This window comes from Epargyreus clarus, unplaced genomic scaffold (assembly GCF_041222505.1).
Source record: "Epargyreus clarus isolate Ecla_fem2 unplaced genomic scaffold, WU_Ecla_fem_2.2 ptg000010l, whole genome shotgun sequence".
Taxonomy (NCBI): Eukaryota; Metazoa; Arthropoda; class Insecta; order Lepidoptera; family Hesperiidae; genus Epargyreus; species Epargyreus clarus.
Window position 1 is genome coordinate 5,902,856 of NW_027332218.1, and position 15,143 is coordinate 5,917,998.

The following is a 15,143-nucleotide window of genomic DNA, read 5'->3' on the forward strand; positions in this document are numbered from 1 at the left end:
CTGTTTTAAAACTGAAACGGATATATTTATATTTTGACCATATCTTTTTTGTTTGCTGACATATATGGTGTCCAATATTATAGTTACCTGCCTCAATTTTTTTTTCCTTTTAGTTAAAAACTAAAAAGGTTACTAATTTGCAAAAAACAATATGAATGTGTTGAAAAACTATTTCGAGTTCAGCAATTTTGGGCTTAACTTTACATGATGATCCTGGGCTCAGGTACGGATAGGGCTATGGATTTGTGAGGCAGGACCTGTCCACCGTTGATATAAAGTTCGTCTTGCACGATGACGTCCTCGCCGAGCACCGTGCAGTTCTCCATGCGCACCCAGCGGCCCACTACGGAGCGCCAGCCCACTATGCAGCCGTCCAACCACGCATGCTGTCGCACACATGCACCGTCCAGTATCGTACTGCGTTTTATACATGCACCTGAAGAATATACATACAGTTGACAACATTGTACATATTTCAGGCACATCAACTGAATGAACTTGAAGCTTGTAGACTTGTAGTCTTGCAAGGGCAGATAGATGGCCGATTAGGGCATATTTTAATTCAAAATGCTATACAAATGCAAATTAGGTCTGCATTTAGTCGCATGCTACATGTCGTTAGTAACAACATTAATTTAATGCAATTAATGTTTACATTTTAAAATAATCGAAGCACTGTTCAAACATCATAAATTTTATAGAATGTTTGAACACTCTTTTTCATTTTTTCAGTATCTCGGGAGTAACTTATGAGATAATATTATAACCACTTAATTCATTTGCAAATAACTATTTTTATCTAACGTTTAGTACTCGTGACTCGTGCGTGGATGATTGGCTGAAGGTGCCTTCAAGCCAGTATTTCTTAAAGATCTTTGTCCTACCTGCATTTTCGTAATTTAAAAATGTTGTATAGGCCGCGTAAAAATACTAGTCCTACTAGAATAGGGCTACGGTATCCCCTGCCTGTCGTAAGAGGCGACTAAAAGGCGGCTTCCCGGGTTGCAGGCGGCAAGAGTGGGAACTCGAACCGTCCATCAAGCAACCCCGGGAAGGACGGCGGTATGTGTCTTCGCATACCGTCGTAAACACCAGATGGTGTGGGAGGAGCCAAAAGTGCTCCCCCCATGGCGGAGCCCGATCGGGGCATCGCGCTTGCAGGACTCCGGTTGTGTTCCCACAGAGATCCCGGAGTTCTCCAACAAGCCACCGGAGGGGTTTTAGTGCGGTAAGAATCCCAGATAGCTCTGTGTCGTTCCCACGGCACCGGCTACTTTTTGAAGGTTTCCCCCACGATAACAATAAAAAATAGGTTTGCCTTAATAAGGACGCTTACCATCTTCGACAATAACGTTAGGGCCGATAGTGACGTTAGGTCCGATGCGGCAGCCCTTGCCAACTGTGGCTGTGGGGTCGATGAGCACGTTGCCCACGACGCCGGCGCCCTCGTACAGTTTGTCGGAGTTTTTCTGACGTAAGCTGTTCAGGTACAGGCACATACCTAGAAAAGTGTAAAACATTTAAATTAATTACATTAAAAAAACTGTTGTCATTGTATCATCACTGGAAATGCTAAAAGTCTAACAGGCAAAAAGACTACTTTTCATGTTAGTTGCCTTTCCAGTGACAATGTGTATTTTGAATGAAAATTTGGTTTCGGAATCGATTTAATCTTATATTTTGGGAAAGTGTACAGGTATGTAAATTTTAGTGCTTGCCCCTTACTGAAATTCTCTTCTAAATTCTCAATCTTAAGCACTTCACAGATTGAAATTGAAAAAGATAAGTTGTAAGGACTATAAGAAAATTAAAAAAAAATATTCTACATTTTTATTTTGTGTATTTACCATGTATAACTTTTCCGAGGTGAGGCTTTTCAGGCGGATCTGTGGTTGACCTCAGGTTAGAATATCTAATAATCGTATCTGGGATTGATTACAAATCTCCATCGGTGACAATAGCCAGTTACAGTATTATAAAAAAAATATGGTTAGCCATTAAAATTTTCAAAAAATGAGATTTTTCATATTGCATAGGAAAGAATAAATAATACCTGTTAAGAAATCCTTGGGTTGCCCAACATCCATCCAGAATCCTTGTAGCTCCATAGCATACAGCTGGCCATCCTGTGCCATAAATGGGAACACCTCTTTTTCTATAGACGTTGGACGGAGTTCTATCCTATCCAATATTGATGGGTTCAAAATGTACAATCCTGCAAAGATATACGACATTAAGAAATTTCTGTACAAAATTGTAACATCAAGTACATTAATTTATTTATGAATTAATAGAATTCACAGAGGGTGTGAATTAGGGAATTTATAAAATTTCTGTATAAAATCGTAATATGAAGTATGTTAATTTATTTAGAAAGAATTTGCGGAGTCTGTGACGGGCGCGGTGCCAGGGGCGGGGCACAGGCGTCTTGAAGCACTGTCGAGTCTGACTCGCATTTGGTCAGTTTTTTTTCATGGGGAAACATGCGGACTTTTTTGAGTGTAGTGTTTCAACATAGATTACTTACAAGTGTGATTTATCACAAGATTTCAAATAATATTCCTATTTTATTAAACCCGCATGGATTCCTCTGCCGCAGGGGTAAGTGAGAGGATATGCCGGTCTTTACAATAAATACTAAAGTTATAAAGTTAGAAACAAGTGTTCTAATAGAGATCTTATGTTGTGATCACGCCTGGAGTGTGAATTAGTTAGTTAGTTGTTAATGTTCAAAATAGTGCTATTGATACTAACACTAAAAATTTGGTATTGATTACTACATACCAGCATTAATTTTGTTGGATATAAACTCCTGTGGTTTCTCTACAAAGCTCTCAATTTGTCCAGTCTCCTTATAAACTACTACACCATACTTCGAGGGCTCTTCTACCTTTGTTACAACTATAGTCCCTTCCTGAAAATATTTAAATAAATTTATTACAATAATACTTTTTTTGTTGACTTTAAAAAAGTATTTCTCAGTAAGTGATTGTAAATCTTTTTTGAGAAATAAAGAATCTTAAACCATATTCTATATGAATCAATTTTGAATAAATGAGATTTGTGTTTGAATTTGAATTATTTTATTATGTTCAAATACATGGAATCAAAATTAAGAAAGTAAGAAAAAGCTGTTTATTTGATATTGCCTTCATTCCAGTGTAAAGTTTTAAAAATTGGTCCAATTCAACTACATATTTAAAGAAAAATTTTACAATTTGAATTTATTTATATATGTATATTTTTATTTTCAAATTAAAAGTCAATAATGACTTATGATAATACAGGCTTTAAAAGACAAATATATTACTTATATTAACTATTTGTATATTAATATGGTACATGATAAACACATGTGTTGACTCAATAATGTCAATAAACTGTTTTATACTACTAATAAATTATTAATTATTTCTAAACCAACCTTGCCATGACTTCTGTGAAATTTTGCTAGTTCTTTGAAAGGAAAATCACATATAACATCAGAATTGAGGACAAAGAATGGTTCCGGACTCGCGCTCAGTATGTCTCGTGCTAAGGCTAAGGGCCCTGCTGTACCTAATGGTTCCGTCTCATGAGAAAAAGTGAGGGACACTCCGAGTTTAGACACCTTCTCTGTTAACTCCTTTTCCATGTCATCCGCCCTGTATGACACTGCAAGTATCACCTGAAATAGGGATACATATTAAAAACATATATTAGATTTAAAAAATCTAATATATGTTTTTAAAAATCTAGGTCCAAATATCTAGTCATCTAGTCCAAGTATCTCGTCATCCATTAAAAAATTTATCAAAATGTGCCATTACAAGATTTACAGATAATTGTATAAAGTGATGAAGTAAAATGTGATCGTATAGTGATTAAATACAGTAAATAGCAACAAATTAATAGAATTGATTCACTATAGATTGATTCAATATTCAATTCGACAGGAGATGTTGTTGATTTCACAATCGCAGGGCATACTTTTGCTTAGGAACAATTTCTTCGTTTTTATTAACATTATTTCTTGGTAACAAGCTAGAGGACCATTAAGTATTTTTCTTTTAATTAATATACAAGATCCCTTGAAAGACATAATAAAGATAAGGAAACCGGTATAGTATGGGCTCGACGTGTATGTGACCGCGGCGAAATGCCGGGCGATAAGGAAATGTCGACACATCACTTCGCATCAATGGACTTACTTGCGTCACCCCGGCCTCAACCAACGCCTCTATTTGATGAAGCAGAATTGGCTTATTTGCAAATTCCACGAGCGGCTTCGGCCTACTCAACGTTAAAGGTCTGAGCCGAGTCCCATAGCCCCCGACAAGTATGAGAGCTCGGATCTCACCCAATTTCTTATCGGAACCACACATTGTTTATAAATCAAACTATTCAGGAAGAAAACTGTTTCGTTGCTTTCAAATTTCTTATTAACACCAAACAATGCATGAGTGTTCTAGGAATTCCTTTTGACCTAATACGTGGCGATATGATGCTTTATTATTGCAATTTTATAATAAAATAAATAGATAAAGCTATGAAGCGTCAAACTGACAATTCAAACAAAACAGTGGGCACTTGACTGACAGCAGCTTGGTATTCGGACACGTCATATAAACTTGCTGTTCGTCTGGAAATCATTCTGTAGATTTCGTTATTTTTTTTTAAATAAAGTTAAATAAATCCTTATAAAAAGCAAAAATAACTATTTTTATGTTTATAAAATGGTCATATAGTATGAATAACGATAATTAAAAATAATTTTGTTTATAGTTTGGCATGATTATGTATTATTTGGAGCTGCTAATCTAATTTATAATAATAGAAATGTGTCACTGTGATATCAACTGTCACTCCATCTTTCATTACGTAATGGCTGGTGGTTTGTCAGTGTCACAAAATTCTTTATAAATTTCCCTTCTAGTTATACAATGGCTGTTCCAGTACGAATTCTCGCTAGATGTAAAGGTAATTATGTATTTAAAAATATCTAAGTCGCCACAACAATGATTTCGTGTACAAAACTGATTAAAATCGCTAAAACATCGAACTTCTCAACCTGTTCGGTTTTTGTCCTTTTTTTATAGCGTCGAGGATAACCTTCGGATCGATCGAGGTCCGAGAGTTTATTAAGTAAATATATCGTGATTATAGCATCACGAGTTAACTAGTTTTAGGTACTTTCTAATTCAATCCATTCAGAATTGTCGACCAATGTCGTATTCATTAACCCTGTGTAGCCAAGACCTTCAACTAAAAATATATTATCACTAGTTGTAATATGACTTGTAATGAGATTGGATAACTACCTGTGTTTGGTAATATGTCGCGAAATTCGGGAATATGTACTACATAACGACCACTCCCGTATTTTATTGATTACTCAGATGGACTTTGTTCAATTAAGTGGCTACTTTAAATTTCTTATCAGCCATCTTTCATGTTTTGGTTGTTTGGTGATAGTACTGATTTGTATGACGTCAGTATTATCATTGTCTCTCAGTTTTATTTCATGAGACATTTAAAATCTTAAGCACATACTTAAAATCATGACAGATTGTTTTTGTACTTACAATTTATTTATCAGACAATGCGTAAAATAACAGTACAGTAAAATAAGATTAGTAATTTAATTTTTTTATTTAAATTACTAATCTTATTTTACAGTCTTTTGATGTGACAACTTAAAAAACTTATGTATAAAACTACAATGTATGTAACATTTTAGAGAAGCATTTCATCAGCTGCAGAATCTATCATTTGCACATTTAAGAAAATGACTAATGCTTTTTTCCAGGGCTGAAGTTTGGCAATGTCAGATTTTCGTCAAGCACTCCCTATGCTGAAACAAGGAAAAACTTAGTCCTGACGAGTGAAACTAAGGTCATTGTGCAGGGATTCACTGGCAAGCAAGGAACCTTCCACAGCCAGCAAGCCATTGACTATGGCACTAAAGTTGTTGGTGGAGTGTCACCCAAGAAGGCTGGCACTGAACATCTCGGCAGACCTGTGTTTGGGACAGTGAGGGAAGCAAAGGAGAAGACTGGAGCTGAAGCCTCGGTGATTTATGTCCCTCCACCAGGGGCTGCTGCAGCGATACTGGAGGCCATTGAAGCAGAGGTGCCACTTATTGTGTGCATCACGGAAGGTGTCCCTCAACATGTAAGTTGGTCTGTCTTATTGGTGTTATCATATATGACAATTGTAGATCTACTTCATTTTTGTATTGATCATAATTTAAAGTAATTAACATTCAGCCATATGCCAATATATTAACAATTGTTTTGATGACTTATACCTATAAGGCTTTGTTTAATTGAAGCCTTAAAATATATACAGGGTTACTGATAATTCGATACATTCCCTTCGAGGGGTAAAAGTAGAGCTCATTTGCAATAGGTTTTGTCATAAAGTACCCTAGCCGATAGTGATTTGTTTTTGAGATATTCAAGTTTTTGTGTTTTTATTTCTAAGTACCGATTTCAGGCAAAAAATAAAATGCTCCTAAGTGAATGTACCATTTTGATCCTATTTTTGTGCATAATCTTATACCTAACATCGCAACACTTCCTAAAAATAACAATACGCTGTAGTAGTACCCTTAAACTTTACGTTATGGAGGTCAATTTGCTAGAGTTCAATAAAAACACCCGTATTATTTCCACTTCAGAGTGAATTAGGATAAAAAAGATGTATGGAATGTATTGTACAAATGATTACCAAAGTGCTACGAAATATTACGGTATTTTTTTAATAAAAAAGTTATTAGCTAGAAACAACTACTTACTTCATCATAATTTAAAGCAACTTGAACTCTAGCAAATTGACCTCCATAACGTAAAGTTTAAGGGTACTACTACAGCGTATTGTTATTTTTAGAAAGTGTTGCGATGTTAGGTATAAGATTATGCACAAAAATAGGATCAAAATAGGACATTCACTTAGGAGCATTTTATTTTTTGCCTGAAATCGGTACTTAGAAATAAAAACACAAAAACTTGAATATCTCAAAAACAAATCACTATCGGCTAGGGTACTTAATGACAAAACTTATTGCAAATGAGCTCTACTTTTACCCCTCGAAGGGAATGTATCGAATTATCAGTAACCCTGTATAGCAGTAATGTATTACTTGCCGATGTGGACTCTTAAATAAGATTAACAACACACTAGACAATCTATCTAATGAAAAGTGATGTGTAGACAAGATTTATGTGGGTCAGTGAATTACAGCAGAGACTCAAGTAAGTTTGTAGAATAGGAAATGTACTCAAAGTCAAGTGAAGACAAGTAAGACACTTTGTATATAGTCTTCCAACATACACTACTTACATGTGTGATTTATCACAAGATTTCAAATAATACTCCTATTTTATTAGGTAATGAACATATATCCTGTTCATTAACAATATGATCAGATATCCATTAGAAATATAGTCTCGGGTACACATGTATTACATTCATTAAATAAATAAGTTGCTTAACTTTTGAAATAAAGTTTCAATCATATTTCAGTCTTAATTTACTTTGCAAATATTTTTTGTTACTAATAAAATAGGATAATTAGGATCTCTAATAGACATATTATACATTACATTAACATTATTGTAAATTACCCTATATTAACTTGTTTCAATGGTTTCTATTTCTAGGACATGGTCCGAGTTAAGCACGCTCTGCTGCGTCAGAACAAGTCGAGGTTGGTAGGACCTAACTGCCCCGGAATCATTGCCCCAGAGAAGTGCAAGATCGGCATCATGCCTGCCGCTGTCCATAAAGCGGGTTGCATTGGCGTCGTCTCCCGGTCGGGCACACTGACTTACGAAGCTTGCCATCAAACCACCATGGTAATTTATTAAACAATTGAATAAATATTTTTTTTAAATCTTATTAATATGGTAAAACTGAAGGCAGTAAAACGTTTTGTGGTTTGACTCCGGTAGCACCACCGCAACACCTATTTCTGCCTCATAACAGCAGTGTTAAGCATGGTAAGGGAGACATACTTTTCCGAGGCGTTCCATCTTAGTCCTCAGGGGTAACGGCGCATGTATGGCCGACCTCAGGTAGGAATATCTAAACCTATCTAGGGTTGATTACAGATGTCCGTGGGCGGCAGTAGCCCCTTACCATCAAGTGGACTAAATGCTTGTCTGCTACTTCCATATTATATAAAAAAAATAAGAAAATATTCAATAAAAAAATTAACATACAATTATAATAAAAGTAGTTGAACCCTTGGTATAAGCAATATTTTGATTTAATAATATTTTTTTAAGCATTTTGCAATCTTAATGCAAGGTCTAACTAATATTATGCTTCCTATGCATTATCTAGTTACAAAATTTGAGTAGAAGAATACATTCATTTAACATTTCGTGTATATAATGAATACTTTGTATTACGAATGAATAGAATGGCGCATGCTTTACAAAGTATTACTACTATAAATACCTTTGTGCGATGTCCGAATCTAAAATAGTAATCATAGTATGAAATAGTTGTGCTACCTATCTCACTCTAACGTCGTAATTACGTACGATCGTATTAACGTCGTTACATTTTTATAAATACTTCACCTTATTTTGTAGTTCCAAATAAATTGTAGATTCAAAAGCAAGGAGTCGTGGCCACGAGGGTTCTCTCTCCCCCTGAGGATTCAATAAACGTTTTACATATTCGGTTTTTAACGTTTGGCGTTGCCAAGAAGTGCACTGCAAGCACCACTGCTCCATACATCAACTGTCCCCTGGGTCATTGGATGCCCTCGTCTGAAGCCCTTTCAGACAAGGGCGTCTAATGACTCAGAGACAACAATAGTAACAAGATGCAAGGTATTATTTAGGGAGATTGTAATTTACCTTTATACATTTTTTCAGGCGGGTCTGGGACAAACACTTTGCGTCGGTATCGGTGGTGATCCATTCAATGGCACAGATTTCATTGATTGTCTGGAAGTGTTCTTAAAAGACGCTAATACTAAGGGAATCATTCTTATTGGTGAGATTGGAGGCAATGCTGAGGAATTGGCATCAGAATACCTCACTCAATACAACACAGTAAGTTTAAACTGGAATGATTCTTGATTTCACAAATATTTTTATTGTTATGGTAATGCTATATATATTATTTTGCTGTTGAAACATTTATCTAAGTTATTATTTTATTTTTGTCCTCAACAGAGCAAGGTAAAGGACTGTCACTGCCCACAGAGGTTTTGTTTGTATATCTTATCTCAAATATTAGTTGATCATGAATACCTTGTTTTTGTCATTAGTGTCATTTTGATTGTGAATGAGTATGTTTAAATATCGCCTTAATATCAATCATTTAGAATGTAATACATTAATTAATATGACATTTATCTCTATCTATCTTTTGCATTATGTATTATACTTTTATTCTTCACCGATAGTAGTTTTTCGACTTACCTGCACATTTCAGAAAATCATAGATGCATTTTGTATGACTTCTTATCAGTTTCTTTACTTGTACTAATTATTTTTTAATGATTACAGGGTCAAAAAGCGAAGCCAGTGGTTTCGTTTATCGCCGGATTGACTGCCCCGCCCGGCAGGAGGATGGGTCACGCTGGAGCCATCATTTCCGGTGGTAAAGGTGGCGCCATGGACAAAATCAAAGCTCTCGAAAAGGCCAACGTAATCGTTACCCGATCGCCCGCCAAGATGGGCGTCGAACTTCTGAAAGAGATGAAGAGATTGGAGATCGTTTAAGCAAAATGTAAAGAACAGATTATACCACTGTCACCTTTACTTTGTATAGACCTTAGTAATTATACCGATGTTATTTATTTCTCATTGTTGTTTCAGTCCTCGAATTTGATGAGGGATGATTTAGAGGAGATTTGTGACACTGATGACGAGTTCCGTTCTCAATACAGTTACACAACGAATACGACCATCTCGAAATTTTTGAATAAATCTCAATGTCGTGAAACTAGCACGAAATCTTTAGCTTTGCACTCCGGTGTAGTATTAAGCATGTCATTGTGTTTGTGTAACTAATATGCTAATAACATTGTTAGTAAGTAAAGACATAGTCCAACTTTCCATTTGCTAAGATAAGTTATACAATGTACATTTTCTAATTTTGGATTGTTTTCTGGCTATGCTTCTTGGTGTTGTATGGTTAAAATAAATATGTAAACGAAATATATGCTTATTACCTCAGAAAATTTGTATCAATTTTATTTGGGGGTAGATAATAATTAAAAGAATCATAAACTGTAAATCAAAATTTATTTTCGAAGTTACAGTTTTTGTTATCAACGATAGTCAGTGAACAAATTGAGAACTTATATATAAACTTAAGTAATAACTACTTGAAAACACACAAAAAGATCTACCTTAGTACACTTGTTTGTTAGTCACACATTTTTTTTTTAAATGCAGTCCTTCCCTAAAAAGCTCACATCGAGAATGGTCTCTACTACTAAGATTCGCTTTATATAATACCTAGGGAAGATGCTGTAAGCAATGTAGATGCCAATCGATATTTCTTTGTCACTGAAAACACAAAAGATTTAAAACAATAACTATCCGTTAATGTAATTGGGCTGTATGAGAACTTTTTTTAATTATTATATATATCTCAAGGTTTATTTTTAGAAACACTTAAACAAATCTACATATGATTTGTAACAAATCTACATATCTTTTTTGAAACCACAGCCTAAACATTAAAAATGTAAAAATAACAAAAATACATAAACAACAAATTTTAAGTGACCTTAGAAGAAAATCCAATTCTATTGGAATGTACAACTAATCAAAGTAAGAACTAACCCTATTAAAATAATCTAACACACTTAATTTAGTCCAGCTAAAATAACTTTATTTTTCATTCAGCAACAGTCTACAAATGGAATTTTGACATACAAATTAACTGTAAAAAAAAACTAAAAATAACAGTTTCATAAGTAATGCAATTAAATTAACCAGTTCATCCTGTAAGGGTCTTAATATTGGGTACGTTTTCAAATTATTTTTGTGACAAAATTTGAGAAAAATTGACGATAGAAAAGTTTATTCTTCGGCACTCCACACTGTGTACTCCTTTCAGTTAAGACCTTTACAGGTAGAAAGAGGTTTGTTAATTGTATTTTGCATTTTAGGGCCTATTCATGAGGTGTCGTCCAAAGTGACGAGTATTTTGATAGGACTTAGAAGTCTCAGGCTAGGAATGAATAGATGATGATGGAACTATTGGTTAATTCAAAACCAGCATAACCTACTACAATAATTTAGTATCATTAGGATAGGTTAGCTTAGGTTATTTACTTTTTTACCAATGAAAACTAAATCACCACGGTCACTACACTTCTACAATTTTTAGATCAAATAGATATAGACGACAATAAATATTTAATATTATCGAAGAACTAAAATAACACAAATAAATATAGGTATATGGTCTTAACAATTCTAATAATACTAGCATTTAGCAGGTACCACATGTCAAAACCTTATATCAAAAGCTCTATACTAGCATTTGCGGGCACATGAGCACTGTGTATTGCGCCAACTAAAGAAAATGGAAGATAACGCCCGCAGTACATCATATTGAAGTTCAACATGAGATGCAGGAATGACATGATAGATTTCATGGTTATTGCTAACCTAAACTTTTCATAATGATGTTTAGTTTTTATTCACTTCGAGACTTATCTGCTTTATTAGGCTCTAAGCAAACTCCCATCTTGCATATGCTTTACTCATGTGCTCCTAAATGCTACCTTCAGATTTATATGATAGTTGCTACCATACAGCTTGCATAGAAATCTATGCATTACAGTCTTAAAAACTGCACTCTTTGTAAGAATGCAATGCATACAGAAATCAGATCTCACAAATACACTAAAAAAATCTGGTGGGGTCATGGTGCGGCAAGTGTTATAGCACTAAGGGCTCTACCCACTATGTGTCCAGTATATTTAGACCATAACTGTGTTTTATTATTGACATGCAAAATCTTATCAGTTCAATTAACTGACCACTTGAAAATTTCTTCCTTATCTATTTTTGACCCTTTATCATTAGATGCTGCAGTAGGTGGAGACCTTAATGCTAATATTATAAGATAAATTATACAATAAGGCAAAAAATCCAATAGTGCCAAATATAAGTATTAACTAAAGGTGGATTAAACATCTTCTAACCTTACACATATGACATACGACATAAAAGTTGAAACTATCGAGAAAACCGAAACAGTGGTATTATACAGATTAATCTGAAGTTACCACCTATCCCTGCCTCTTCCACGACCACGCCCGCGTCCACGGAAACCACCGCCACCACCACGATCAGACCTTTCCCTGCGTATCTTCATGGCTTCAAAACGTTCCGCCATTTGGTCCAACTCATGAGGTACTTCCTGATTTGCCTCCTCCAAAATTTTAATAAGCTCAGCTGCATGTGCCCAATCATTTCTGGCAATGAAGGAGAGGGCTATCCCAGTCTTTCCAGCTCTGCCGGTTCTGCCGACACGATGCACATACTCCTCAATATGGCGAGGGAAGTCAAAATTGACGACATGAGTGAGATCCTTAATGTCAATGCCTCTGGAGGCAACATCTGTGGCTACGAGAATATTAACAGTGCCATCAACCATTTCCTCCAATGCAGCCTCACGGTCAATTTGGTCTCGATCTCCATGTAACGACTGACATTCAATACCTTTTAAGCAGAGTTCAGTTGTTATGTGTGTAGCAGTAGCTTTCTTTCCACAGAAAATTATGACTTTATCAGTAGGCTCCATGTTCATCAAAAACTCGAACAGGGCAGCTTCCTTCTCGTTTTCTTCAACAAATTGTATCTTTTGAGTAACTGTATGGACGGCGGCGAGGTCCAGTGATCCAACATTGACTTGGATAGGGTCCTTCATGTAAGTCTCAGCAAGGCGTCGCACACCCGATGGCCATGTAGCTGATGTCATTACCGTTTGTCTATCAGGTCTAACATCAAATAACGATTTCCTGATTTGTGGCTCAAAACCCATATCCAGCATTCTGTCAGCTTCATCCAAGACAATGTAAGAGAAATTGATTACATTGACATGTCCTGCCAACACCAGATCGTTCAATCTCCCTGGAGTTGCAATAACAATATCAACACCCTTGGACACAACTTTGATTTGCATCTTTCGATCCCCACCTCCATACAGACAAACAGATTTTATGCCTTTGTACTGGTACTTAGACACTTCCTTGTCAATCTGCAAGGCAAGTTCCCTGGTTGGCGCTAATATGAGGACTGTTGGTCCATCCCGCTCCTCACGTGGTATTGTCTGCCCCTCAATATGTATAAGAGCTGGTAAAAGGAATGCCAAAGTTTTACCTGTTCCAGTTTGAGCGATGCCAATCATGTCTTCACCGCTCAGAAGAATCGGCCATGCCTGGCTTTGAATAGGGGATGGCTGTGTAAATTCCTGCTTATATATCTCATCCAGAATTTCAGGATAGTCTTGAAATGCTTGTTCAAATGTCAACACTGGATTTGGTATAGGCTTTAGACCAGGTTTGTCATCAAATGTTCTTTTCACTTGTATATCATTATTGGTTTTACGCCAACGCCACACCTCATCAACGCTCATTGCTTTTATTTTAGGATCTTCCTTATAGAAATCTTTTATGATAGGTGGCAACTTATTGTACCTATCTTGTTGTTGTTCGTCGTGAAATGCGTTAAGCTTACTCCAGTCCACAACTTCGACGCCATCACTTGTTTGTTTAAAGAAATTAGCTGAACCGCCGCTTTCAGTGCTGGTGTTGAGCGGCGCCCTAGATGCAGGTCTGCGATCTTGCGTCAATTCGTTTATCATGCTCTCAACCTTAGATATTGCCTCATCGGTTCCGAAAAGTGTTAACTCTGTTTCGGCACCACTAGAATCGCCAATTTTGATTTTAGCCTCTGAATCATGTTCAAGATCTCGTATTTTAGATCCTCCCTTTCCTATGACTCGGCCAACCATTTGCGACGAAATCTGCATAACTTTTTTATTTCCGTTTTCTTGAACAGGATTATTACGCCGGCTATCGCCGTTTCCTCCGCCGCGCGATCTCCAGTTCGAGTCATTATGTTGTCCTCTCGCTCCACCTCTCGAGTTTCCTCTGCCAGTACTTGGGCGGTAAATTTTACTCGTCGTAGTTGCACGAGTTGCAGGTCTTTGCGGTTGAACGACATTTACCGGCTCGCTCTCTTGCCAGTCGTCATCACAGTCTGCCATTTTTGAAAAAAAATGAGATCTTTAACTTGATTTTACGAACTATTGGCTTTTATATACCGAAATATAGTATTTTAGTCTTTTCTCTTTGAATTCAACTTGTAAATCAGATATCGGCTTTCTGCGAAATGTTATCGACAAATTCAACAATGGCAAAATAAACACGCCGGCTGGTGCGGCTGCTGACTTTTAATAGTTTTGATCAATTTAGTCTGTGGTTTTGATTATAGAATAAAGATCTATAGTGTTGCCATATCAATACATATACAGCAACCAGATACTCTTCAAACAGGACCAGTCTCAACTTAAATTAATTATTCTAGACTAGACTAGTTTATAAAACTGCAGTATATAGAACTTTAACTATTTATCTATAACAAAATTAATTTCATAAATATTCTTGGCGCTTCTTTTATATTTGATATACTACTGCCACCTTCATTTAACACCTTTCAATGAACTATATATAGTCTATAGGCAGTCTAGGGATGTGAAATTAGATAAACATCGATGTTGACATTGATTCAAAATTATCGCTATTCGGTAATATGGAACTATTGTAACAAAATTGGCTTAACAGCTTAACACTATTTATTCAATAGTTAAACATTAGACTTATGTTATATAGACTTAGTTAACACTAAAACTTAAATCATTGAAACATTATGTTATAACTTTGCACATAATGTTGATATTCCAATTTTACAATTTGTTGCTATTATTTTATACGTTTTACTCTACCAGGCGTTGATGAGTGATCTAGAGAAATTAATATGGTGAACGAAGATGAACATTTGTCTGCAACATCTGGTACAATAAATTAATTCTCGCCTGATGGCCATATCAATGTTCCGACATTTTCTTGACTTGAAATCGATGTAAAAACATCGACGTTTTCTGCTTAACAA

At 35.7% G+C, this 15,143-nt stretch overlaps 3 protein-coding genes across 3 annotated transcripts; 1 reads left to right on the plus strand and 2 right to left on the minus strand.

The window, feature by feature from the left end:
• Positions 1-68: 68 nt before the first annotated feature.
• On the minus strand, positions 69-4,568 carry Gmppb (GDP-mannose pyrophosphorylase B). Its single transcript, XM_073077219.1, has 6 exons — positions 4,191-4,568; positions 3,425-3,667; positions 2,785-2,914; positions 2,054-2,215; positions 1,337-1,501; positions 69-436 (listed from the first exon to the last, which is right to left on the minus strand). Exons 1-6 carry the CDS (start codon positions 4,362-4,364, stop codon positions 201-203), a joined length of 1,110 nt encoding a protein of 369 aa, XP_072933320.1. The 5' UTR covers positions 4,365-4,568; the 3' UTR covers positions 69-200.
• Positions 4,569-4,803: 235 nt separating this feature from the next.
• On the plus strand, positions 4,804-10,186 carry LOC140745390 (succinate--CoA ligase [ADP/GDP-forming] subunit alpha, mitochondrial). The gene is made up of 6 exons (XM_073077221.1): positions 4,804-4,959; positions 5,789-6,153; positions 7,644-7,838; positions 8,871-9,050; positions 9,510-9,732; positions 9,822-10,186. Exons 1-5 carry the CDS (start codon positions 4,923-4,925, stop codon positions 9,723-9,725), a joined length of 993 nt encoding a protein of 330 aa, XP_072933322.1. The 5' UTR covers positions 4,804-4,922; the 3' UTR covers positions 9,726-9,732; positions 9,822-10,186.
• Positions 10,187-11,360: 1,174 nt separating this feature from the next.
• On the minus strand, positions 11,361-14,450 carry LOC140745389 (probable ATP-dependent RNA helicase DDX43). The gene has a single exon (XM_073077220.1). It carries the CDS (start codon positions 14,236-14,238, stop codon positions 12,250-12,252), a length of 1,989 nt encoding a protein of 662 aa, XP_072933321.1. The 5' UTR covers positions 14,239-14,450; the 3' UTR covers positions 11,361-12,249.
• Between the last annotated feature and the right edge of the window lie 693 nt (positions 14,451-15,143).

What these genes read in the sequence shown, in the direction of transcription:
- Gmppb (XM_073077219.1), bottom strand. Translation starts at nt 4,364, where the DNA reads ATGTGTGGTTCCGATAAGAAATTGGGTGAGATCCGAGCTCTCATACTT. An exon ending in TTGAGGCCGGGGTGACGCAA is followed by an intron (nt 3,668 to 4,190) that starts GTAAGTCCATTG and finishes TCCCTATTTCAG; the next exon opens with GTGATACTTGCAGTGTCATA. An exon ending in TAACGTTATTGTCGAAGATG is followed by an intron (nt 437 to 1,336) that starts GTAAGCGTCCTT and finishes TATATTCTTCAG; the next exon opens with GTGCATGTATAAAACGCAGT.
- LOC140745390 (XM_073077221.1), top strand. Translation starts at nt 4,923, where the DNA reads ATGGCTGTTCCAGTACGAATTCTCGCTAGATGTAAAG. An exon ending in AATTCTCGCTAGATGTAAAG is followed by an intron (nt 4,960 to 5,788) that starts GTAATTATGTAT and finishes GCTTTTTTCCAG; the next exon opens with GGCTGAAGTTTGGCAATGTC. An exon ending in CGGAAGGTGTCCCTCAACAT is followed by an intron (nt 6,154 to 7,643) that starts GTAAGTTGGTCT and finishes TTCTATTTCTAG; the next exon opens with GACATGGTCCGAGTTAAGCA.
- LOC140745389 (XM_073077220.1), bottom strand. Translation starts at nt 14,238, where the DNA reads ATGGCAGACTGTGATGACGACTGGCAAGAGAGCGAGCCGGTAAATGTC.